This window comes from Megascapheus bottae, chromosome 4 (assembly GCF_031878675.1).
Source record: "Megascapheus bottae isolate mThoBot1 chromosome 4, mThoBot2.hap1, whole genome shotgun sequence".
NCBI lineage: Eukaryota > Metazoa > Chordata > Mammalia > Rodentia > Geomyidae > Megascapheus > Megascapheus bottae.
The window spans coordinates 7,995,348-8,020,523 of NC_143512.1; the positions used below are offsets into that span (position 1 = coordinate 7,995,348).

A 25,176-nucleotide genomic window follows, 5' to 3' on the forward strand; every position below is an offset into this window, starting at 1 on the left:
TCTTTTCCCCCTCATAGAAATTAGGAGAACAAACGAAGCAATGGCTAGTTTGATGATAATTTGGAGGGTGCTTTAATCACTAATTTTGGAGGTAAAGTGGTAGACAGAGTATCCAAATGAATAATCATTAAATTAGAAGTTTTGGTTTTTTTTTAAAAAAAAGTTTCAGAAATGAGTAATAAATTCAGTGGTGTCATTTCCCCTATAGCTGTAAGAAGGACTGCAAAATAAAGTAGAAGATCAGGCAAAAATTCTCTCTTTTTTGTAAGGACTCCAATGAGGTGCTATTGTATCTGATCTCTGTCTTAGGAGAGGGCCATATCTCCCAGTCATCATCATTGTTCCTCAGGTTTTCAGACCCAGAAAATGGCCACACCACTGATACAGGATGTGAGTTATCCTCTTTGAATATTTCTTATCCTCTGTCTTCCACTCCTGCAATTTCCTGTGAAGTCTTTGAAAATGTCCTTTGTTATCTACCTCTTAACCAAAGCCACTAACACTGAATTGAGCCATGCGTTAAGTAGCTACTCTTGCTTTTGTTTTTTTTTATTTTTTTATTTTATTTATTTATTTATTTTGCCAGTCCTGGGCTTGAGCTCAGGGCCTGAGCACTGTCCTTGGATTTTCTCAAGGCTAGAGCTCTACCACTTGAGCCTCAGCACCACTTCTGACTTTTTTTCAATGTATGTGGTACTGAGAATTGAACCCGGGTCTTCATGCATGCTAGGCATGCACTCTACCACTAGGCCAAACTCTCAGCCCTTTCCTTCTCTTTTTTATGAGTATTTTTTTTTTCATCAAAGCCAGATGTGGCAATGCATTCCTAGCCCTTTGGTTGGGGGCGGGGGGAGTTCTTTTGGTCCATGCAAACTACATTGTCTTCTCCTGCAAGATGCCTGTACATGCTGCCTCTGCTCTGAAATAGTCCTTCTGCTCCCACCTGTCTAACTCTAAGCATGTCTCCTGGCTCAAGTGTCATCTACTGAGTTGATCAAGGTAAGCCGTCCATCATCCCTCTAATAGTTCTCTGTACTCCAGTATGCATCATTCACCACATCTGTAATTACTTCAATATCTGAGTCTATAGTCTTAAAAGGCCAAAAACATCGCCATCTTGAATCTTTACTTACTGCATGGCTCAATACCTGTCAGTGGCTTAGATTAAGAAACAGAAAACAAAGGACATTTCCAAAGATTCCATAGGAAATCTCAGGAGTGGAGGACAGGGGACAAGAAGGACACCTCATGGTCTGATACACGTGCCTTGATCAATGGTGTGGCAATTTTCAATCGTGATCTAGGATCTTTAGAAACTCAGCAGAGGACCTGATTCAGGAGGCACTCAGTGAGAAATTACTTGAGTACAAACTCAATTTTCTGACTACATATTTAGAACAGTTTACACTGAATGCTTTCCTCCTCCTCCTCTTCCTCCTCCCCCCCCTCCTCCTCCTCCTCCTCCTCCACCTCCTTCTCCTCCTCCTCCTCCTCTTCTTCCTCCACATCATCTTAAGTATTGGTAATTAAAACCAAGGCTGATGCATGCTAGGCAAGCACTCTACCATTACAGCCTTGTGTCCAAGTATTTTACTTGTTTTGTTTTTGACATAAGGTCTCACTAACTGCCCTGATTGACCTGAAATTCATGAGCATCTGTGATTCCAGGTCTGAACCATCTTGCCTAGTTTAATAATTGAGAAAGGTCTTACTGATGTCTTACTAACATTTTGTCCAGTCTATCCTTGAACAGTGATTCGCCTAATGTCTGCCTCTGAACTAAATGAGACTATAGGCATGTGTGACTATACTCAGTTGGGATCTAAAATTTCTCTGACAATTTTTAAATTGCATTTGATTTATTCACTTGTTACACTATTTGTTTGACTTTATTTATTTTGCTGGTGATTCAACCCAGATTTATATACATGTGAGGTAAGCCTTTATTATTAAATGAAGCTCTTATTTGTTAGCTAGCTTATGAACTACAACAAACACATGATAAGGTGCAGGGAGAAGAAAGAAAAATCATGAGTGTTCAGCTAGTTGTAGAAATATATATATATATATATATATGCCATACTGGGGTATGAATTCAGAATTCAGGATTAGGTGCTCTGCCATTGAGCACTGTCTAGATATACGTGGATAACATGTGCCATCTTTCCTTGAGTTTTGGGTTAGAGCTGAAACAAGCCTTATGTCAAACAGGAATTTCTGTTAGGCATCACTGGGATATGTAGATATTTCAAGGTAAGGGAAAGAAAAAACAACCCTCACATACCTCCACAAACAAGATAGGGAAAATGCCCACTTTGTCTCCTAGCTTGCCCTCTGCCCAGTTCTCGTCCACTCTGCTGAGCACAGTGATGATGTCATCCTAAAAGAGAAGGTCACGTGGTCAGCCTTTGTCTTCAGCTTCCAGGTGGTGAAAATGTCCAGTGACAATCAGTCTGGAGTAAGGTACAAGCCATGTAGCCCTTGAATGAACTGTCTAGGATATCTATTAACTAAAACGAACTTTCTTCATAACCAGAAATAGGTCATTAGGACTATAAGAGAAGTAGAACTCATTTGGAGGCTCAATGAACTCTGGTAGGAAAACTTAGAAATGTTCATAATTTCAGTCACCAGCAGATTCCCAGATTCTCCTTAAAATTCATCTGGAGAAATTAAAAGTGAAACCATCAAGGAGATACATTTGAGCTCAACAAAGAGAAAAATGAACTTCAGTTTTGAGGACTTTTCCAGAACCTATTCAATTTCATGTTATCAAACATACAGCAGAATTTATTCAACTTTTTAAATTACAAAAGATCATATGTAAATTTGTAGAAATACCTGGAACTATAGATAAGCAAAATAAGGGGAAAAATTTTTTATCTACAGCAATAGAGAGACAACTATCATTCACAGCTCCGTTAACACATTTCCCCTAGATTTCTGAAATATCAAGATAAAAGATAATATATACATATATATGTAAGTATTGATTTTTATTTTTCTTCAAAAACATTCATGCATACATTAAAGTGCATAGATTTTTTAGGTGTGAAGCTAAAGGAATTTTGATTATAACCATAAAATCCCCATCCAACTCAAGGTCCTGAGTCCAGGGTCCAGGGGTTTGCTTTGTGTCTTTTCCTATCCCTAAGCAAAATAGTACAATTACTTTCACTTCTTATACTTGCTTGTTTTTGTACTTCCTAAAAATGAAGTCACTGTACAGATGCAATGACTTCCTACTTAATACTTTTTCCTGTTAGGGACACCTTTCCACGTCCATACATGCTCATCAGGTCCTGTCTGTATCCTTGTCCACAAAAGACTTTCTGGGGATATAAAACCTCCCATCTCATGCTCCTAAGTCATGTATATCAATCTTAATCTAAAACCACTCCTATATTAGGCATTTGAACTTTCCTTTGTCTTAGTATAATTTGCAAAGTTGTATTTATAGTTGATGATGTCTTTCCATTCTATAAAACCATAAACTTCATGTGTACAAGACCAGTGTCTGTGTGGCCCACTTAACATTGTAGTACTCCTTCAGTGGATATGCAATGAATATTTCTGGAATTATATTGATGCATGAATGAGGAACGGCACACATGAATAAATGTAAGAGTAATAGAAACAGAAAGCACTAGGCAAAGAGCTACTTTGGCTGGGGGATCTTGCGTGTCCTTTGGATATGCTCAGTGAGTTTAAGACAACCACAGATTTCCTAGTGAAGCCTCAGCATTCCACAGCCCTCAAAATTAGCCACATTCTCTCTTCTAGTCCTTTTGTCATAATTTGCCATTGATGTATCTGTTTCTTCTATCAGACTGCTCCATGATGCTAGGGACATTGGCTTGTCACTTTATTCCCAGTGGCCGACCTGACACTCAAGGAGTGGATGTATGGAGTGTCCCAATTTGCAAATTGCTGGTAAAGGTCAAAGAAGCAGATAGTGTTTCCTGCTATGTCTCCAAAGCCCAGTGTTTAATGTCTGGCACAAATAATGTATAAATATATGCTTATATGTATGTATAAGTGTATGTGGAGTTGAAGCATCCCTCTACCTGTAGCCTAAGTATAAATTTATAGTTTGGTCTATAGAAAGATTTTCCTTAGGAGTCCTATTCTGAATCATGTTATTAATTATTTTGGAATAGGTAGAACAATAAATTTATCAAATTTGAAGGAATATGAACTAAATCGCATTTCTGATAGTGTTATAAGACAAAAGGTATTTCTTGGGCTATTGTAACAGCTCTTGCACTATATTAGTCTTCTTATCATAAGTAGTAAAGAATGCAAGTAACTCTAGCCTTATTTTCTGTGGCAGAATTTGAACATATGGAATAACTAATTCTGAATGCCCAAGGCTTAAGATAGTTTAGATTTTTTAGGACTATCCTGTAAGCAGTGAAGAATTGTGCAATAAAAACAAGAGGTCAAAAAAATCTTAGAGTGATGAATGTGCTTGTATACTATTATCTTGTAAGTGATTATGTGTAAAGTTAGGATTATGTTATTATATAGTGAATACTATGATTACAACAAAATAAAATGTCACAGATGAGTGGAATTATGTGAGAAGATTAATCAGCAAAAATATCCTTAATAATAAAAGTAAGGGAAGGGGTGGGTTGGGAGGGGTGACCAAGAATGATAAAAGTGGTGACGTTAATGAAGACATCTTGTATTCATAAACTGCTTGGGTGAATGACAACTCCTTTGTACAACCACTTCAAGATAATAAAAAAGAATATCCTTATGTGTCAAAGAGATAAAGATTAGAGTTTTGCATACTACATCATTAAACTTTGCTTTAGTTTCTGTCTATATATTTGTTTCTGCTATTACTCTCCTAGGAGGGCAGGAAATGAGGCTTGTTCCTTTTGTATCCCCAGTGCCTTCAACGAATATGTGACCCAAATGAGATTGTAGAACAAACGAATGAATGAAAGTATGGATACTTACTTTTGTAATTAAAATAGGAAAAGCTTAGAGATTTCCACTGAAGTTAGAACTGTACACACACAGTAGTTAGTTGTATATGCACACACACACACACACACACACACACACACACATACACACACGAGTGTTACCTTGAGGAAGGTCAGGCAATCCTGGTTCTCACCCTTGCCTTTGTCTCGTAGGTCAAAGTTGTAGAGGGCTCTGCAGAGAGGGGGCGGCTGGGGCAGCTGCTTGATGATTTCCACGGAGCTGACTGGGAAGATTCCACTGAGCCCATTGATCTCCCCCTGGTACCAATGCTCATCCAGTTGTTTCCGAAGGAGAATAATGTCTCCCTTATTAAACCTCAGGTCACCAGGATTCTGCCCTCTGTAGTTGCATAAGGCTTTGGCTCGAGGCACCTGCCGAGGCATAGACCAATAAAATACAAACTTAGCTTTGAGGCTGGAGAAGGAAAGGTATACTATTAAGAGTGAATTATGAAGGTCATTCTATGTACTAATTGTGTGTGTGTGTGTGTGTGTGTGTGTGTGTGTGTGTGTGTGTGTGTGATCATCTATTTTAATGTAGGTAGGCACTCATCCCCATTTATCAGAGTGACTGACCAAAACACAGAGTTGTTTAGGTACTTGGAGGAGGTGACAGTCCGGAAATAGCAGGTTTGGGTTCTGAACTGAAGCTTCCAGGTGCTATATCTCCATTCTCATTCACCATGCCAAGAATCAGCATTCGGGATTGACTCTGTGAGCCTGGGTGGGTGGGTGAATCTGGATCTGCACTGACTTGAAATTTTGGCTCCACTGTTTCAAACTTATGTCATTATGGTTGTTTAATCTTTCTTAAACTTGTAATCATTTATAAAATGGGATTTTAATGGCATACCTAACCTATTGAGGTTTTTGTGAGGAATAAATATTCATAATGCAGTTGCCACCTTTCCTTGCATATAGTATATGCTCAATAAATATCATCCCTTGTTGTCATCATTTGTAATGGAGGGCTAATGACACTGGTTCTGCCTACTCGTTAGTACTGATGGGAAGAAAATGGAGATGCAAACCACCTGAAAATATCAAGTGCTGCCTAAGACTGTGGTTTGTCTGCAGCCTTTTCTAGAAATTGTAAATCTCAGAGAGTTTAGATCATTAGGAAGTTCAACTGAGAGAAAGAACAATTAGTTAGAAATCAATCATTGATTAAAAAAATCTCATAAATCTTCACTTTTGTCAAATTGGTTGTCTCTTGGAATAATTAATTCAATCAAATGCATTTTTTTCTAGTCGAAACTGGTTTTCTTACTCAGAAATGGTCTCATGCTGGTTTTGTTTGAAATCAGTGTAGCAATCTGAAAATTCCCCCAATCGGAATGGAACCCAAAGCCTCTCTGTCTGCTGGGACTGTATTTTATGTGGGCTCTCTGAGCATAACGTGGTTTCCTCTCATGGTGGCAAGCTTGCATAATGGCATTTAGGTCTTCAAGGATCTTTGAGTCCACAAGGCTCTTTTGAAAAGAGAGTTCCACTCATGAGAGGTAGAGACAAGACCTAATATCCTTTCTCTTCTAGGGGTGGAGCTGGGGATGCAGTGAGGAGACTGAGGGGCTAGAAAACCATAGGAATAAAGTCCAGATCCTGGGGAAACCGGTGCACAGACAACAAGTCACGTGGAGTTGGTTGATAATGTATTCATATAATGGGAAACTGTAGTCTTTGCTAATACTTATCTATGACCGTAGCCATGTCACTTATAATGTATTGTTCCATGTAATAGAAGTTCAGAGCACTCACATTTGCCAGGTGCTATTGGCTTATACTTATAATCTTAGCTATTCAGGATACTGAGATCTAAGAATTGTGGTTTGAACCAGCCCAAGCAGGAAAGTCTATGGGATTCTCATCTCTAATTAACCAGGGAAAAGCTGGAAGTAGAGCATACACATACAAACACACACACACACACACACGCACACACACACACACACACACACACACACACACACACACACACACACACTTACCTAAGCACTAAGGAATATGCTAGACGCTTGAAACAAAACATTGAGTAGTTACTTCCAAACAGTGAGATTTTTGAATAATTAAAAAAATGACTCTTAAGTGTTCAGTTGTGTTTTATCACGTTTCTATGACATAATACTCACATCATCTATTAGACAATGATCAAGACATATTGTAAGCATAAACTAACACATTGAGACTGATTTTTATCTTTCTTCATCCTGTTGTGTGGAAAGTAGCTTTGGCTGCCATCTTGAATATTTAGCCTGAAGATCACCTCTGAATAGGAGAGGAAGAAGCCAGTAGAAATGCCATAACCACCTTGGACTACACAGCTTCCAGATTTTTGTCTGTAATTTATGCTTGTGGACTATCATTTTGGATTCGTTAAGGAAAAGAAAAAGAAGGGAAAAAAATGAAAGAATCCAAGGCCCTTTGGCTTTGCCTAATTGTGAATATACCTATTGTTGATAATTTTTGATTCATCTTATCAGAAACTAGCATCTTTCCCAATTTAATCATTATACTTTGAAATGTGGATTTATTCTAAATTCTAAAGATTAGGAAACTGGGGATCAGAAATATTAATGATTGCTCAAGTTAACATAGCTAGAAGGTGATAGACTTAGGATATGAACTCAGGACCGTTCTCAAACCCAAGTTCTTTAACCACTAAATCAGGGTTTTTCTAAAAGAAATTTGTCATTGATCTGTACCAGAATGCTGAGAGATTCTAAAAGTACAAATCCCCTAACTCTTTTCCTGATCTAGATGATCAGAATCTGTAAAAGTGGGATTTTTTTAATAATATTTTTTATTGTAATTAATAAAAGGGTTACATTATCTTCACCAGATAGATGGTGCACTAATTCACATACATTGATACCCTTTCACATGTCTTGGTCCCCATTACCCTCCTCCCTACCCCCCATCTTGGTTTTCCCCCCTTCCCTATCCAATTTCAAATAACCAAATACAAATATATCCAATATATCAGATAACAAAGTGAGATACTGTAACAATATGATATAACCAAGGGACAGCAAAGGAGATGAAAGATAACACAGTATATTAAGGACAACAATCATTCATTATATGGCTTTTGTTTCAATATCCTGGAGGTCCTTTCAATTAGCTTCATACTATATGGCCTTATGTATCAAGGATTTGCTCTATTGCAAATCTCTGCTACTAGAGCCCAAGGTTTCTACTTATTATGACAAATGAGGGAAACCATTGAGCCTATGTTCCTTTGAGTCTGGCTTACTTCACTTAATAGGATTTTTTCTAAATCTTTCCATTTTCTAACAAATGGGTCGATGTCGTTCTTTCTGACAGCAGCATAGAATTCCATTGTGTACAAATACCACATCTTGTTGATCCACTCATCAACTGAGGGACATCTAGGTTGGTTCCATATCTTTACTATGGTAAATAGTGCTGCAATGAACATTGTTGTGCTAGTGGATTTAGTATGCCCTAGTTTCTGGATGGTTGGATAAATGCCAAGTAGTGGAATTGCTGGGTCATAGGGGAGCTCTATGTTTAGCCTTTTGAAGCACTGCCATACTGCTTTCCATAGTGGTTGAACGAGTTTGCACTCCCACCAACAGTGTAGTAGTGTTCCCTCCTGGCCACATCCCCTCCAGCATCTGTTGTTATTAGTTTTCCTGATTCTGGTCATTCTAACTGGAGCGAGGTGGAATCTTAGCATTGTTTTGATTTGCATTTCTTTTGTGACCAGAGATGTTGAGCATTTTTTCATGTGTTTATAGGCCATTTTTGTTTCTTCTTCAGAGAAGACGCTCTTTAAATCTTTGGTCCATTTTTTAATGAGATGGTTGTTACTTTGGAGATTAGTTTTGGAGTGATTCAATTTTTTGAGCTGTTGATATATTTTAGATATGAGGCCTTTGTCTGTTGTATGGTTGGTAAAGATCTTCTCCCACTCTGTAGGCTTCCTAATTAATTTACTAGCTATGTCCTTTGCCATACAAAAGCTCTGCAGTTTAATGCAGTCCCACTTATCCAGCCTTTCTCTGATTTGTTGTGATTCTTGGTCTTTATTAAGAAAGTTTCGACCTGTGCCAAGGAGGCCTAGTGTATCTCCTATTCCTTCTTGTAAAGTTTCAAAGTGGGATTTTTATAGTGCCAATTCAGTTGCTATGATTAAGTTTCTCCAATACCCAAGATTGATGCTACTGGCTTAAGTTACACCACATTTTAACTCAAATGAGTTAATGCAATGGAGTTTTGATGTAAACTTTGAAAATTGATAGTCTACTTTCTTCTGTTCCTTCCCATAAGATGTTGACAATGCAAGTGACTTACATATCTTTTTTTGGGAGGGGGTCAAGGGGCTTGAACTAAGCCCGGGCACTATCCCTGAGCTCTTAAGCTCAAGACTACCACCCTACCTTGAGCCAAGCCCCACTTCCCGTTTTCTAGAAGTTAATTGGAGATAAGAGTCTCAGATCCTTTTGTGCCCAGGCTGGGTTTGAACCTTGATCCTCAGATCTCAGCCTCCTGAGTAGCTAGGATTACAGGTGTGAGCCACTGTGCCCTGCTTGACTTACATATCTTAATGACTAGTGAGAGAAAGTATTAGACCAAAATTGTATGAAGTTCTTAATTTGCTCTGAAGAGCAGGTCTAGCTGCCTGCTTTCTTCGTTGTCTTCTCCCCATCAGCACAGGCAAGTATTGGGGGGCAAAATGATAAATTCTATATGTAATATGAAGATGATTCTTTTCATCATCTCTTCATTTTGGATGATGAAGCCCTTGGCATTCTCAGTTCTGTATTCATACTTATAGGAAATAAGTGCTTCCAAGTGCAGACAAGGGTGAAGAGAAGAAAGGAGGACAGAAAAAGGCAGAAGGACAGAAGGGAGATGAGCGAGAGAGAGACAGAGAGAGAGAGACAAAGAGAGAGAGAGAGAGACAGAGAGAGAGACAGAGACAGACAGAGACAGAGACAGACAGAGAGAGACAGAGATAGAGACTCTGTGTGTGTGTGTGTGTGTGTGTGTGTGTGTGTGTGTGTGTGTGTGTGTGTGTGCGCGCGCAAGAGAGTGAATGACTCTGAAGATAGAAGTCCACAATTATGGGTATTCTGCCAGACTATTGAAAATGTTTTAGCATTGTATGAGCTCCAGATTTTATGCATTATCTATAACTTAAAACCCCTTTAAAGTATCCCAGGTGGTATTTTCACCTGGGATTGTTCACCACTAGGCCAAACTTCTGGCCCTCAGGAAACAAGTTCTGAGATGGTTGAATGTCATCTAACAAGGTCAACAGTGTATGGCAGGCCCAAGGTTGGACTTAGTCTTATTTGACCTTAAAGCCCCAGTGCATCTGTCAAGCTCATTGTCTTCCACCCAGAGAAAGTCACCTAGTATGTTTTTTTCATCATGAAATTCATTGAGGGCTGTTTTGTAATCAAAATCTGAATAGAGTGTGAATGCAATTTGCTTGCTGCTGGCTACATTAGCATGAATTATTGAACTCTAGAGCTCTCACATGAAAGTTAAGCACCTGAAGAGACTCAGCTGGTTGATTCTATCTGGTCCTCAACTGTTCTCTCCAGGGAAAAGGATTCCACATTCCATATCAGCTATTACCCATTATTGATGGTAGCAGTTTTTAGCACTTATTTATGTTTTCTGCCTCTGCAGGTACAGGGGTGAGGAAGGGCTGGGAATGTGGCTTAATGGTAGAGTGCTTGCCTAGCATGGATGAAGTCTTGGGTTCAATTCCTCAGTACTCTATACACAGAAAAAGCAGCAAGTGGTGCTGTGGCTCAAGTGGTAGAGTGCTAACCTTGTGCACGGAGAGGCTCAGGGAGAGCCCAGGCATTGAGTTCAAGACCCAGGACTGGCAAAAACTAAAAGTAAAAAGTAAAAGAATTTAAAAAAGTGCTGTGGAGGGGCCGGGAGTTTGGCCTAGTGGTAGAGTGCTTGCCTGGCAGGCATGAGGACCTGGGTTCGATTCCTCCGTACCACATACATAGAAAAAAAAAGCCAGAAGTGGTGCTGAGGCTCAAGTGGTAGAGCTCTAGCCTTGAGAAAGTCCAAGGACAGTGTTCAGGCCCTGAGCTCAAGCCCAGGACTGGAAAAAAAAAAGTGGTGTGGAGCCAGGCATGGTGGTTCAATCCTGTAATACTAGCTACTCAGGAGGCTCATATTGGAGGATCAAGGTTCAAAGCCAGCCCGGGCACAAAATAACCTGAGACTCTTATCTCTAATTAACCTCTAGAAAATGGGAAGTGGGGCTTGGCTCAAGGCTAGGGCAGTTGCCTTGAGTTGAAGAGCTCAGGGACAGTGCTCAGGCTCAGGGGCAGGGCGGTAGCCTTGAGCTGAAGAGCAGAGGGACAGTGCCCAGGCCGAGTTCAAGCCCCATGACACACACAAAAAAAGTGGTGTGGACTCGTGGTTAGATTATTACCAACCTTTATTCTTGGTTTGCAGAAAGACAAGTGGAAGCTTGTGTGTGACTAAAAGGCTCTGTCCCTCCCTTCTTTCTCTTCTTCCCTTCCTCCCTTCCTCCCTTCCTTATCTTCCTTCCTCAATCACTCCCTCCTTCCCTTTTCTTTCCTTCCTTCCTTCCTTCCTTTCTTCCTTCCTTCCTTCCCTCTCTCCCTTCTCCCTCCCTCCCTTCCTTTTCTTTCATATTCAAAAATCTTAGGGTATATCAGTACAGTATGGAAATTGTTTAAAAAACTAGAAATAGAGATATTGTATATCATGCTGCTATACTATTACTGGGTATATATTTAGTAGAAGAAGTGTTAGTCAGTACGCAACAGCGATCCTGCACACCCATGTTTATAGCAACTCTGCTCACAATAGTCAAGTCAAGGTGTCCAGTGGCTCATCAGCAATGGAATATCCAATGGAGTATTATTTAGTCATAAAGAAGAATAAAATTCATTTTCAGGAAAATAGATGGAGCTAGAGATTGGCAAAACACATGGCTGAATGCCAGGGGCTCACACCTGTAATCCTAACTACGTGAGGTTGAGATCTGATGATTGTAGTTCAAAGCCAGCCCAAGCAGGAAAGTCTAGAAGACTCTTATTTCTGATAAACTACCAAAAAGCCAGAAGTGGAGCTGTGGCTCACTAGACTAGAGCACTAGTATTGAACAAAATACCCTCAAAGACAGTATCCAGGTCCTAAGTTCAATCCCCAAGACCAGAACACACATAAAAATACAGTATCCAGGGTCCACAGTAGTAAAGTTATGTGTTTGCTTTGCAAACAATCCCTTTTCATCTTCCCATAGATGCTCACAACACACAGGGTTCTATGCCCTAGGCCAGACTAAGAGAATTCAAATGCTCCTGGCATAGTGATTTGTTATGAACAGTTGTAAAAACGCTGTAGGCCAATGGGTATCTTCCTTCAGTTGCTGAGAAGGCATAATTGATTTATTAGTTTTGACTCATGAGTCTTAAACCTGTACTTTGCTCTCTTTGTACAACTACTTAAGAATAAAAATTTTAAAACCATTGTAGGCCTTGGACTTCTAGGACAAAATGTAGTGATTTTGGTGACATTTCTCAACTAGTAGACACACCTCATTGAGAAAAGCTGCACACATCATCAGATCTAAAAATAAAGTACAATAGTTGTCTTAACCTGTTTTCTGTCGCTTTGACTGAATACCACACACTGAGTAATTTATAAAGAAAAGGAACGTGTGTGTCTCATGGTTTGTGAGGAATGGAAGCATGGGGCTGGCATCTGGAAAGGGCCTTCTTGCTGAGCATGGACTTAGATACAGGAACCCCTGGTTAGAGCGAGCAAGCTAGAGAATGCTCCTTTGGTAACAAAGCCACTTCTGAAACAATCCATTAATCCACAGATCCATTAATCCACCCCAAAGGGCAGAGCCACCATGAGGCAACCACTTCTTAAATGTCCTACGTGGTTCCAGCTGCTGCAACTGCACAATGGGGATTATATGTCAGTGTGAATTTGGTAAGGTCATTCTAGCCATGATAATGAATAATGAGGTAGCTAGAGCCATGATGACAAAATTTGAATCCCTGAATGTAGTTATTCTGAAGGATATACAGTTAAATGAAATCATATCCAAGTTATTGTTTCGGACTTAAACAACTTGGAATCATTTTTTGGCACAAAACTCAACAATTTTTAAGGAGCCATGCCAATAGGTATATCTTGTCTTTTTTCTTCTCTTCTTTTTTTTAAACTTCTAAGACGTTTATATCAGGCAAGCCGAGGTATTTATTTTATTTTATTTTTAAATTATCTTTAGAGTGGGCGTGGTGGTTCACACCTGTAATCCTAGCTACTCACGAGGCTGAGATCTGAGGATCAAGGTTCAAATCCACCCTGGGCACAAAAGAACCTGAGACTCTTATCTTAAATTGACCCCTAGAAAATGGTAAGTGGGGCTTGACTCCAGGGTAGGGCGGTAGCTTTGAGGTGAAGAGCTCAGGGACAACACCCAGGCCAAGTTCAAGCCCCACGACCCACAAAAAAAGAAAAAAAAAATTACCTTTATGGGTCAGGAGTTTGGCCTAGTGGTAGAGTACTTGCCTAACATGCACGAAGACCCGGGTTTGCTTCCTTGGTATCACAGACACAGAAAAAGCCAGAAGTGGTGCAGTGTGGTAGAGCACTAACCTTGAGAAAGCCCAAGGACAGTGCTCAGGCCCTGAGTTCAAGTCCCAGGACTGGCACCAAAAAATTATCTTTAAATAGTTGTACTAAGGGATTTCCAGTCAACATCTTATTGAGTACAATGTGTCTGGATCAACATTGCCTCTTACCTCATTCATTCTTCCCACCTGTCCCACCTCACCCATCCCTCCTTACCTGGCTGCACCATTACACATGCCCATTGAACATCACTCCTCTCTCCAATCCATTAATCCTGTGTTTCTTTTTTTATTCCTTTTTCTTTCCCACCACTTGGCCACAAAGGTAGACTTAGTCACAGAAAGTGTGCAGATGAGAGAGGAAACTCACACTCTGGCTTTCAAGCCACAGGGCCAGGAAGAAGGTGTCTAGACATTGGTCATGGTTTTGTGTCCACTCTGACCAATGAGGTGTGAGGGGAAAAGGTTCCAGGGGGCAGAAGTTCCCTCAGCCAGGTCTTTTAGTGAGAAGGTTGTGGAATGCCTGAACATCCCAAGGCACTGTGCAACACGAGCATGCATGCCATCAGTTGTTCTTTGAAGTTATTAATAAAATAAAAATAAGCTGGGCACCATGGCTCACGTTTGTAATCCTAGCTTCTTAGGAGGCTGAGATATGAAGGTTGTGATTTGATGCTAGTCCCAATAGGAGTGTCTATGAGACTCCTACCTACAGTTACCCAGCAAAAAGCCAGAAGTGAAGATGTACTCAAGTGGTAGACCATCATTTTGAGTGTGCACGCGCGCACGCACACACACACACACACACACACACACACACACACACACACACACAGAGCTGGGGGACAGTGCCTACCTTCTGAGTTCAAAGCCTAGGACCACTCCCATACAAGTAAAAACAAAAACAAAGTAACAATTCCTAAGACCTATTCAAATCCAGAAACAACAAAACTCTACAATAATGAAATATACAAATAGTAGAACTCATACACAGGAGGAGATCCCACTGCCAGGAGCCAGTGAGCTCATTTCCATTGTAAAAGAACCCAGGGTGTGGATCAATAAGCCTGTAAGGAAGGGAGTAGGGCTTGGAAGCACAGCAGAATCAGCATAGTGACAGGGGAAAGGTGTGTGAGAACCTGACCTGTGGCTCTGCAGAGTGTGCTTTGCTGTGTATGGGGACTTTCCCATCAATAGGTTGGTTTTCTACTCTTGGCATCAGGGTGGGGCCCAAATCAACCTGCTGAGTGAACGGCTGACCTTCTGAGCTCTTGAGTCACTGGAGAATGGAGCTCTTACCTTGGTATTCACTAGGCTATGGATTCTCTGCAGCTGGAGAATTCAGGTTTGAGGTCTGAAGCACCTCTTTACCTCTGAGCCTTGGATACAGGCAGCTGTTTAATGAATGCTTGACAAATGAATGAATAAATGAATTGGTGAATGACTCAAGAAACATCTAAGAATTGCTGTTCCTGGAGGAGAAGGATGCATGTAAATGCAATATTAATGATCATGGCTGGTGATAATTATCTGAAAGCAAGATGTATTGGTTGAACTGGAAAAATAAATGCTCGTTTTTCAGTCATATTTTCCAAACCATTTCCAGTTTATAAAATCTGGTTTCTCTCTGAGGAGGGATCTCTACTTCACTGTTGGTGGGAGTGCAAACTCATTCAACCACTGTGGAAAGAAGTATGATGATTCCTCAAAAGACTAAACATAGAGCTTCCTTACAACCCAGCAATTCCACTACTTGGCATTTACCCAATCGTCCAGAAACAAGGACATATTAAATCCACTAGCACAATGATGTTCATTGCAGCACTATTTGCCATAGCAAAGATATGGAACCAACCCAGATGCCCCTCAGTTGATGAGTGGATCAACAAGATGTGGTATTTATACACAATGGAATTCTATGCTGCTGTCAGAAAGAATGACATCGCTCCATTTGTAAGGAAATGGAAAGACTTAGAAAAAATCATATTAAGTGAAGTAAGCCAGGCTCAAAGGAACATAGGCTCAATGGTTTCCCTCATTTGTCATAATCAGTAGAAACCTTGGGAGTTCCTAGCAGAGATTTACAATAGAGAAAAACCTACATACATAAGGCCATGTAGGATGACACTAAATGAAAGGACCTCCAGGATATAGAAACAAAAGCCATATAATGAATGATTGTTGTCCTTAATGTACAATGTTAACTCTTATCCCTTTTGCAGTTCCTTAGTTATCTCATATTTTTACATTATTTCATCCTGTTATCTGATATATTGTATATATTCATAGTTGGTTATTTGAAGTAGGATAGGCAAGGGGGGAAAACAAGATGAGGGGAGGGGGTGCGGGGAGGGAAATGGGGACCAAGACATGAGAAAGGGTATCAATGTTTGTGAAGTAATGCACCATCTATCTGGTGAAGATAATGTAACCCTTTTTATTAATTACAATAAAAATATATGGTAGGAAGACACTATTCACTTAAAAAATCTGGTTTCTCTCTCTCCCCCTCCTCTCTGTCTCTCTCTCTCTGTCTCTCTCTGTCTCTGTCTCTCTGTCTCTCTGTCTCTCTCTCTTTCTCTTTCTCTTTTTCCACCCACCCACCCATACACACCACGCACGTGTACCCCAAGAGTTGTTGTATACTCACACATGCTTAGGAAATACAGTGTTAAAATCAGAAGGTCACATTAGGTGGTTTTTTTTATCCCCTGATCTGGCTTTTCAGAAGTTGTTCTTCTGCTTCTGTGATTTGTGTTTTGCATCCAGATTGCCAAACAAGGTTAGCAGACTACACCCAAGAATGCTGAGTAAGCCCATCATAATTTCATTCTCTTAGTGAGGTCAACAAGTTGTCCTGGATCCTAATTTCCTAGCTGACACTTAACCAGCAAATCTACTCTGCCTCTCACACTCAGTGTGTGTTGAAGCAATGGTGTGTGTGTGTGTGTGTGTGTGTGTGTGTGTGTGTGTGTGTATCTATATCATATATATCATATATATCTGATATATGATACATTGTAAATATATATATATATATACTATATATTACATATACACTTTATATAGTCTGGTCTGCAGTTGAATGTGGAGACACCACATGTCTCCCTTTCCTTCTTTACCTATCTCCTGCTACTTCACTAGCACATATGACATTCCTTTCTTCCTCTTCACCAAGACATAAACCACTCAGGATATGCTAATCACTTTCACTGCTGACTTCTGCAGCAGGAAAAGGCAGAGGAAATGGGAATTTATAGCATGTAAGTGGCAGAGGAAGGCAGCTCTTAACTGTCAAGGCCTTCTCAGAGATGCCATTAGCATACCTTCATATTTTTCTCTTAGGTGAGTGCCAAGTTCCAAAGATATTCAGTGAGATAGTACTGAACTCCCGGGAACCAAAGCATTCCTGTTGATCTTTCTTTCTGGGAGGTAGGGGAGGATACAGGGCACTGAGGCAGAAGGCAGAAGGGCGGGAGGTGTGTAGGAGCTCGGTCACTCAGCCTGGGAGATAATTCTATTTCCTCCTGTTATTTCTGTTTAAGGAATGAACTTTTCCAATAGGTGTGGTGTGTAGTGGATGAGTCTTTTTCCAGGTGGTTTGAAAAATGGATCAAATCCTCTAGACAGAGAGGAAAAATGGCCTCTATCGTAGCTTAGGAAAAAAAAAAAAGGTTGGAGAAGCAGCTCAGCCGGCAGAGTGCTAACCAACGAGCGAAAGCATCAGGTATTGAGTTCAAGTCTTCACCTCTGACCAAAAGAAAGAAAGAAACAAAGAAATTTTGTTGCTCTAATCTAGTTTTCTCCCCTTTTCACCTGCAAGTGAAAGATTCTGGAGCTGATGGAGGTAATGGCTAATGACAATATGATCCTGATAAATCACGAGTTATTTCTGAGGCTTTAACTCAGGGCCCGGTTGCTGCTGATGTCCCTGATCATTTTTCTTTCTCAAGGCTAACACTCTAGTACTCGAGCCACAGCTCTACCTTCTGTTTTTTTTGGTAGTTCATTGGAGGTAAGAGTCTGTGATCCTTAGATCTTAGCCTCCTGAGTAGCTAGGCATGAGTCTCTGGTGCCTGGCTGAACAAAGCTTTGTTAAGGTGAAAGACTGATGCTTCAGAAAAATCTTTAAAATACTTCCCAAATAAAGAGAGTCAAGTAGATAAAACCACACTGGCAAAATCATGGCAACTATTGAATTTGAGTCATAAATAGAAGTAAGCTCCTTATGCTACTCTCTCTACTTTTCTGCATATGGTTCTCCTTAGCATTTCCAGCAGGACAGGAATGCCCCCTGGAAAAGATGACTTTGAACAGAGCTAGTGAAGTCAGGATTTCCCTCTCCTGTCAACAAGTTACGTAGTGATTTCAAATAGTTTACTTATTTGTACTATAATTTTGTGATCCCAGAGGAAAAAGCCTGGTTTCCCTCGTGGGAAACACCAAGCCCAGAAAGTGAGAGTTCTTCCCTTTCAGTTTAACTTTGTTGAATCCAGGATTTCTCACCACCAGAAATCTGTAAATCTGTACTTTTGACTCCTCCAAATAAAAATTCAGAATGTTCTAGCCAGGTGTGCTGATAGCTTATGCCTGTAATCTTAGCTACTCATGAAGCTGAGATCTGAGGATTGTGATTCGAAGTCAGCCTGGAAAGCCAGAAGTGGAGCTGTAACTCAAATGGTAGAATGTTGGCCTTGAGCAAGAAAACCTCAGGGACATTGACTAGGCTCTGAGTTCAAACCCTCAGGGTTGCACAAAAATAAAATAAAATAAAATTGTGAGCATTTATAATTTCTACCAAATGGAGCAGACATGACTTCAGAGAAGCAGCTTCCTGTCTATGTTCTGAGTTGAGCTGCACAGAGCCAGTTAACACCTGTATACTGAAGGGAGGCTACTACTTTGCTCTGGGCAACATCAGACCAAATTTTGGGAAACCCTTTGAGAATCAGGGAAATGGAAAGTATCCATGATTATTAAGCTATACAGATATTCTAGTAAAAAAAAGAGAGTCATAGTGGAGGAGAAATACCAGTTACATGGTGAATTTGCTCATAGCACATATCACATTGAAACCCCTCACTTTGCACATGAACTGTTCACCAATAGTAAATGAATAAAACATGTTAAAGAGGTCTGTCAGCTTTCATCAGAGGTCACACTTCACTGTGGGGTAGAGCAAAGTCTTTCTTATGAAGTATGAGATATTGCAGCTCCATCTCTTCTTCCATAAAGTCCTATATCCAGGCAGATGGCAATATTTTTTGGAATTGTCTTCTATATCTCCTACATGTGTGTCTTCAGAAAGCCTTTTCTGTCTCCTCTCTGCCTACGCTAGCGTGGCTCTCCCAAGTCTTGGAGCTGTTTTCCTGAGGAAACAAAGCTCTTGCCCTGCATTTTGGGTACTGATTCACTTAGCTGTCTGTATAGCTTATAAGTTCTGGCTCAGCATGCACTAGGACTTACTCACCTTCACGTCCTCCATTCCTGACAAAATAATGCCATTCACTCACACATTCGACAGGCCAAACCTTTGCCTTTATGGGGTTTTTGGCAGCAGCTAATAAGCATTCATTTATCAATGCCATCCCACCTCAAGCTTATGACATTTTTGTCCACATTACCTCTGACATGAAAGTACAACTTACCCAACTCATCACTTTCTTGACACTTGGGAGTATCCAGCCTGCTGGTGGCACAGATACTCCATGTTTCTAAGCTATCTTTTTTAAAAGGTGCCATTATTTTTAAATGCGTGTTATAGCTACATCTCAGTTTTTCTGACAGAAATCTGCCCGAGAGACTCCTGTAGTTGAAGACACTTCCTTTTCCCAACATGCCCTTTGCCCTGGGTGTCTAATCTCCACTGCAGGCAACCACGTTGAGGGATGGAAATGCCAGCTGGCAGCTCCAGCAAGAGAGCAGGCAGGAGCAAGGAGCTATCTTTTTCCGCCTATTCAGAACATTAAAATCCAAGGGATGGCTGGCCACACTAGCCAAAGAAAGCAGCTTTCAGCAGCTGTTGATCTGAGAGGCTCCAATCTTCTCTGTATGAGCAACGTGTCATTGACACATGTCAGGGAAAGGGTTGGCCTGAGGGAGGGGCCCTGTTGTCCTTGTTCCTCAGGGCTGGCTTTCGGTGGGACTATTTCATGTGGCAGGCGTTAGAGTCACTCTCTAACATGCCAAAATCTGGTTTTATTTTGTTGCTCTTGTGGATATATGTTCCTTTAGATGAATGTTCCTGAGGTGTATGTTTTTCTTGTGACTTTAACACTCAGTGCTGTGCTGGCAAATCAGCTCTTTTTCAGAAAAGGCTCACTTGCTAGCACGTGCCAAATTTCATGGTGTAAGTACTACCAACTTGTCTACCAAGGCGACAGCACCTAGTGTGGAGCTGGGAAGAGTCAGGCTCTATTGCTTCCAATAGGTGAGAGAAATGGAGCCTGACCCACCATGAGATTTTTCTTGGTGGCGGTGATGGTGGTGGTGGTGGTTGTGGGCCTTGTATTCAGAGCCTGGGCACTGTCTCTGAGCTGCTTTTTTTTTTTTTTTCCAGTCCTGGGCTTGAGCTCAGGGCCTGAGCCCTGTCCTTGAACTTTCTCAAGGCTAGAGCTTTACCACTTGAGCCTCAACACCACTTCCAGCTTTTTTTCTATGCATGTGATACTGAGGAATCAAACCCGGGTCTTCGTGCATGCTAGGCAAGCACTCTACCACTAGACCAAACTCCCGGACCCCTGAGCTTTTTTTTGCTGTAGTTTATCACTCTATTACTTGAGCCACAGCTCCACTTCCAGTTTTTAAGTTCTTCCTGGAATATTCTTTCTGTGCACCACCCTCTTCCTCTCCTGACATACTGTGTCTTTTGGGTCTCAGCTGAAGCAGCACATCCTACAGTCTTGTGTGGGTAAAGGACCTCACCCTCTTATTTTTGTGACTTTCTATCTCTCTCACCATAGGATTTATGAAATGGTGTTGAAGTGGCTCAGTTGCATCCTTGTCGCCTCCATTGGATTGTACATTTATTGAGGACAGAAACTTACCAGTTCACCGATTATCTCAGTGCCTAAGATGAGGTCTGGCCCAGTCGGTATTTTTAGAATAAATGCATTTGTGAATGATGTCCTACTCACTAATTCCCCACACTCTCCTACCCATAACACTCAAATAGCCAATTCCCCGTAAATTGGCTGAGATTTTCCACAGGAACGGTGGGAAGTTCCTGCAAGGATGCACTGCCTGGCAGACACAGCTCCCCTGGGCTTTGCAAAGTGTCACAGAAGCAAGTCGAAAAACCTGTTAAGTATGGGAGGAAATGTGCTCATTACACACAAACGAAGACAAAAACGCTGGCGGAAGAAGCCTCCAGAGACACCTGCAACTTCCAGGAAAGTCTGAGTGCGTATGGATCTCCTGGAAACACCTTGCAGATTAGAACTAATTCTCCCTCTTGGAGGAGGTTGGGGGAGGGTCAGAGCAGGTATGAGGGTGGGGGTGGGTGCTGACCTATCAGCACAGAACCTCACACATACCTGAAGCACTCCTTACAAACACCTGGTCATCCTCTGCAAACCCAGCTCTCTTCAAAAACAGGCAAAAGATGACTCTGTCACATTATTAGTTACTTTCCTTATATTATCTGAGCCTATAGATGTTCATCTTTGCTCTTTAGCATGCATGAGAAAAAGTAATTGCAGCCATGGAAGCCCTGCTACCTGACAGAACTTCTGCTGTCATGGAGACATCCGTTCTATGCTCTGCTGTGAGATGGGCCCAAGGCTTGCTATGTGGCTAGGACCACATGTTTTATTTCAAACAAAATTCCTTATTGCATACAATAATAATATTAAGGGGAAGAAGCTCATTGTAATAATTACAAAGATACAGGCAGTGTACTTTGAACAAGTTCATCTCCTCTGTCATATTTATTTGCCTTTCCATTAATTTAAGTGGAAATAGTCAAATGTGGCTATGAGCTACTGTACCAGATATCCTAGCTTTAAATCACTGTTGGTTATAAGAAATGCAGAGACTGAAGTACTACAATGACACAGGTATGCAATAGGAAAAATGCAGAAAACGGGAAATTGCAAGACAAGTGATCCAAGTGGAAAAGCGAAGAAAAGAAAAGGGAAAGGAGGGTCTCTGGGGATGAACCTAAAGACTGAAGGATTTAGGGGACATTTCAAACAAGTACAGTAGGTGGAACTGGTGATTTCTGACTCTAATAGCTCCCTTCAGAACAATTGTGTAACTATTAGAGAAATTTGAACACTGGCTGGATATTCAATAATATTAAGGGATTTTTTTAAGATGTGATGATGACTTGAGGTGCTGTTAAAAATTTGATTTTATTTTAAAAGATATCTACTGAGCTAGGTGCTGGTGGCCTGTATTTGTAATCCTAGCTATTCTATCAGGAGGCTAAGAGCTGAAGATTGTGGCTCAAAGCCAGTTCAGATTGGAATGTCCATGAGATACTTATTTCTATTAAATCACCAAAAAGTCAGAAGTGGAGCTGTAGCTCAAGTAGTAGGGGGCCATCTCTGAGTGAAAAAGTGAAAGGAAGTTTTTGCCTGTGCCTATGAGTTCCAGGGCCCAGGCTCTGAGTTCAAGCTCAGACTCAGCACAAAAATAAACAAAAAGTATGTAAATAAATAAATGTACCTGCTGAGGTATCTGCAAATGGCAGAGGCTGAAACATAGCTGTGACTTAGTTTAATCCAGCAGGGAGTGAAGGCTACTGGGACTAAGGGACTAAGAATGATCTCATATCAGTCACTGTGGAAGGGAAACACACATAGGAATTCTTGATTATCATTGCCTCTACTTTTATATGTAGAAATTTTTTTTGTGTGGGCCATGGGGCCTGGACGCTGTCCCTGAGCTCTTCAGCTCAAGGCTACTGCTCTACCCTTGAGCCAAGCCCCACTTCCCATTTTCTAGAGGTTAATTAGAGATAAGAGTCTTGGGTCATTTTGTGCCCTGGCTGGCGTTGAATCTTGATCCTCAGATCTCAGTATCCTGAGTAGCTAGGATTACAGGCGTGAGCCACTGTGCCCAGCTAATGTAGAAATGTTTTAAACAAAATTTTCCCCAAGTCATCAGAAGTTGGAAGCTAGATTTAGCGTATAAACTAATAAGAAAATATGTTCAGCAGTATGCAAATGTATACAAATGTATTAACTGAAATAGAATAGATTCAAGGGAGAACTCAAATAGTATAATTCCTTAGAAAGGCAAAGTCAACGTTCAACAAAACAGATCACCAGGAAGCGACTATTCAAAATGTGTAGAGTGGATTCAAGGGAAAACGGGTAGACTAATGAAGAGAAGAGAGGGGAAACGCAGTCAAGAACCCAACATCTATCCTACAAAATTAAGAGGACCAGGGAAGGGGTTGGGGTAGGAAAGATTAGTGAGAATGTTGAAAGGGGTGACTGATTCACAAATGGCTTTGTTAAATGGCAACTCCTTGGTACAGCTTCTTAAAGATAATTAAAGGAAAAACATCATCAGAAGAATTATCAGTGTTGCTGAAAATCTGGGCAGTCAGGTACTTTCTTTCCTTCTGGAAGGAGTTTGGGAGATTAAAGTGATTTGGGTTTCATAGTCAAGATTTAAACTAACCACATGTTGCCTTAAACCCAGGAATCTTTGTTTTAGGAATTTCTCCTGCAGACATATGCTAGAAACCATGTAAAAACTGTGGAGGGCAGGGAGTTTGGCTTAGTGGTAGAGTGCTTAGCATGCACAAAGACCCGGGTTCTATTCCTCGGTACTACATACATAGAAAAATGCCGGAAGTGGTGCTGTGGCTCAGTGGTAGAGCTCTAGCCTTCAGAAAGTCCTAGGACATTGCTCAGGCGCTGAGCTCAAGTCAAGGACTGACAAAACAAAACAAAAACAGAAACAAAACCTGTGGGGTGTAGGACTGTTTAATAGAGAAGATTTAGAAATAGGCTAAACGTCTGACTATCATAAATAAATGAGGCTAGGTAACCATTGTGGAAGCCTGCTTTGAAGAGAAAGATTAATTTGGACTGCCTTTTAGAAGATGTCTGGGATGTATATTTCGGTTGTAAAGTAAAGCAAACTGCAAAGAAAAATATGTATAATCTGACTCCATAAAAGCTATCTATGTGTATGGACATGTATATCAATGTATAAGCACAGAGAATGCCAGGAAAAACATAAGTCTAACTAGGTGATTTGAGGAGGGGGAAGAGCTCACAACTACTACAATGAGCCTTCATTGCTGGGTTAACTGTGGCTGTTAATTGGCTGTGGCTCTTTCTGTATATATTTATCGCCAGGAGTAACCAACAGCTGGCTCCAACGTTAGGCAATCTGGCCTGTCTCCCAGAAGAAAAGGAAGGTGGCTTCATTTCATCAGCACAAAAAGCTCATCCCCACATCCAAATGGAAGAGACATTCAGGAAGAGACATTCACACAGTGTGATAATAGCCATTGGTTACTGAGCACTGTTAGATCTGGTCTTAGACATCTCTGATCTCATGGGTTCTTGAGTCAAATTCAGATTCTCCCACTTGCTAGCTGTGTGACTTGAGACTAATTATTTCAACTCATTTTCCTCACATATGAAATGGAGGGAATAATAGAACCCATTTCATGGTTATGAAATTTCAATAAAACAGTGTGTATTCAGTAGTTGGCAGTTTTCCAACTTAATAAGTACGTAATGAGGTCCTGTTATCATCATTTCTTCACTACAGCCTTCCAACAACACCCATAAAGTTAATACTATGATTATTTAGCCATTTGACAGATGAGGAAAATTGAGTCTTAAAGACAGTCGTGTGCTGGAGTCAGCTTCCATGAGATTATGACGACCAATTGTTATATTTTCATGAAAACTTTTAGTTGGCTGACATCATGTTCATAGCTTGAAGGGAGCTATAAAGAAAGTATTTACATTATGAAAACACACATCCCAGTTGTTAAACATTTAACAGTTTAGAATAATTCAATAACTTGTTTAAGGCCCATGGCTGGTGAGTAGAAGAGCTAGGGATTGCCCATTTCCTAAGGAATTGTGTGGATATGTACAAATACATGTTGTTTGAATAGATCCCTCTTTAAAGTAAGCCTTATCTCTTGGTCAAGGCTACTAGGATAATGCTTGTCAATATTACATCTGCAGATCTGGTATGCTTAAATACCAAGGTGTATTGGAAGTCTTGTTAAACACTTGGGCCCATCCTAAGTGTTTCATGCAGACCTATCTGGGGTGCAGTCCTAGAATTTGCTTTTCTCACCTGTTCCCTGCTGTTGATCTGGGGCCACAAATCTGAAGCATTTGCCTGGGAAGCATTGTGAAGCATTATGCTGCAACTATCAAGGGATTCGACAGGGGACCATAGTGGTAAAATAGCAGTATTTCCAGAAGTTTGAACACAGGAAAGCAAGAACCAAACCTTGGTGTTCTCTCTCCTGTTGGCACCCCGCCACAGTTGGTCCTCCATTTAGCTCTGGCTGGCATCCCAGGAGCCTGAGCCTCTTCCCAGCCCCCCCCACCCCAGCAGGAGGCAAG

The 25,176-nt window shown here is 40.8% G+C and overlaps 1 protein-coding gene across 5 annotated transcripts in view; it reads right to left on the reverse strand.

Moving 5' to 3' along the window:
• The window catches only part of Sh3rf2 (SH3 domain containing ring finger 2), a 112,241-nt gene that overhangs the window by 52,402 nt on the left and 34,663 nt on the right, over positions 1–25,176 (reverse strand). For 3 of the 5 annotated variants that reach the window (XM_090331293.1, XM_090331291.1, XM_090331292.1), the window contains 2 exons: positions 5,103–5,372; positions 2,285–2,380 (listed from right to left, as the gene is read on the reverse strand). In XM_090331293.1, coding sequence (XP_090187419.1) covers positions 2,285–2,380; positions 5,103–5,372 — 366 coding nt within the window. The remainder of the gene's footprint in view (positions 1–2,284; positions 2,381–5,102; positions 5,373–25,176) is intronic. The other 2 variants (XM_090331295.1, XM_090331294.1) reach the window with 1 other exon arrangement.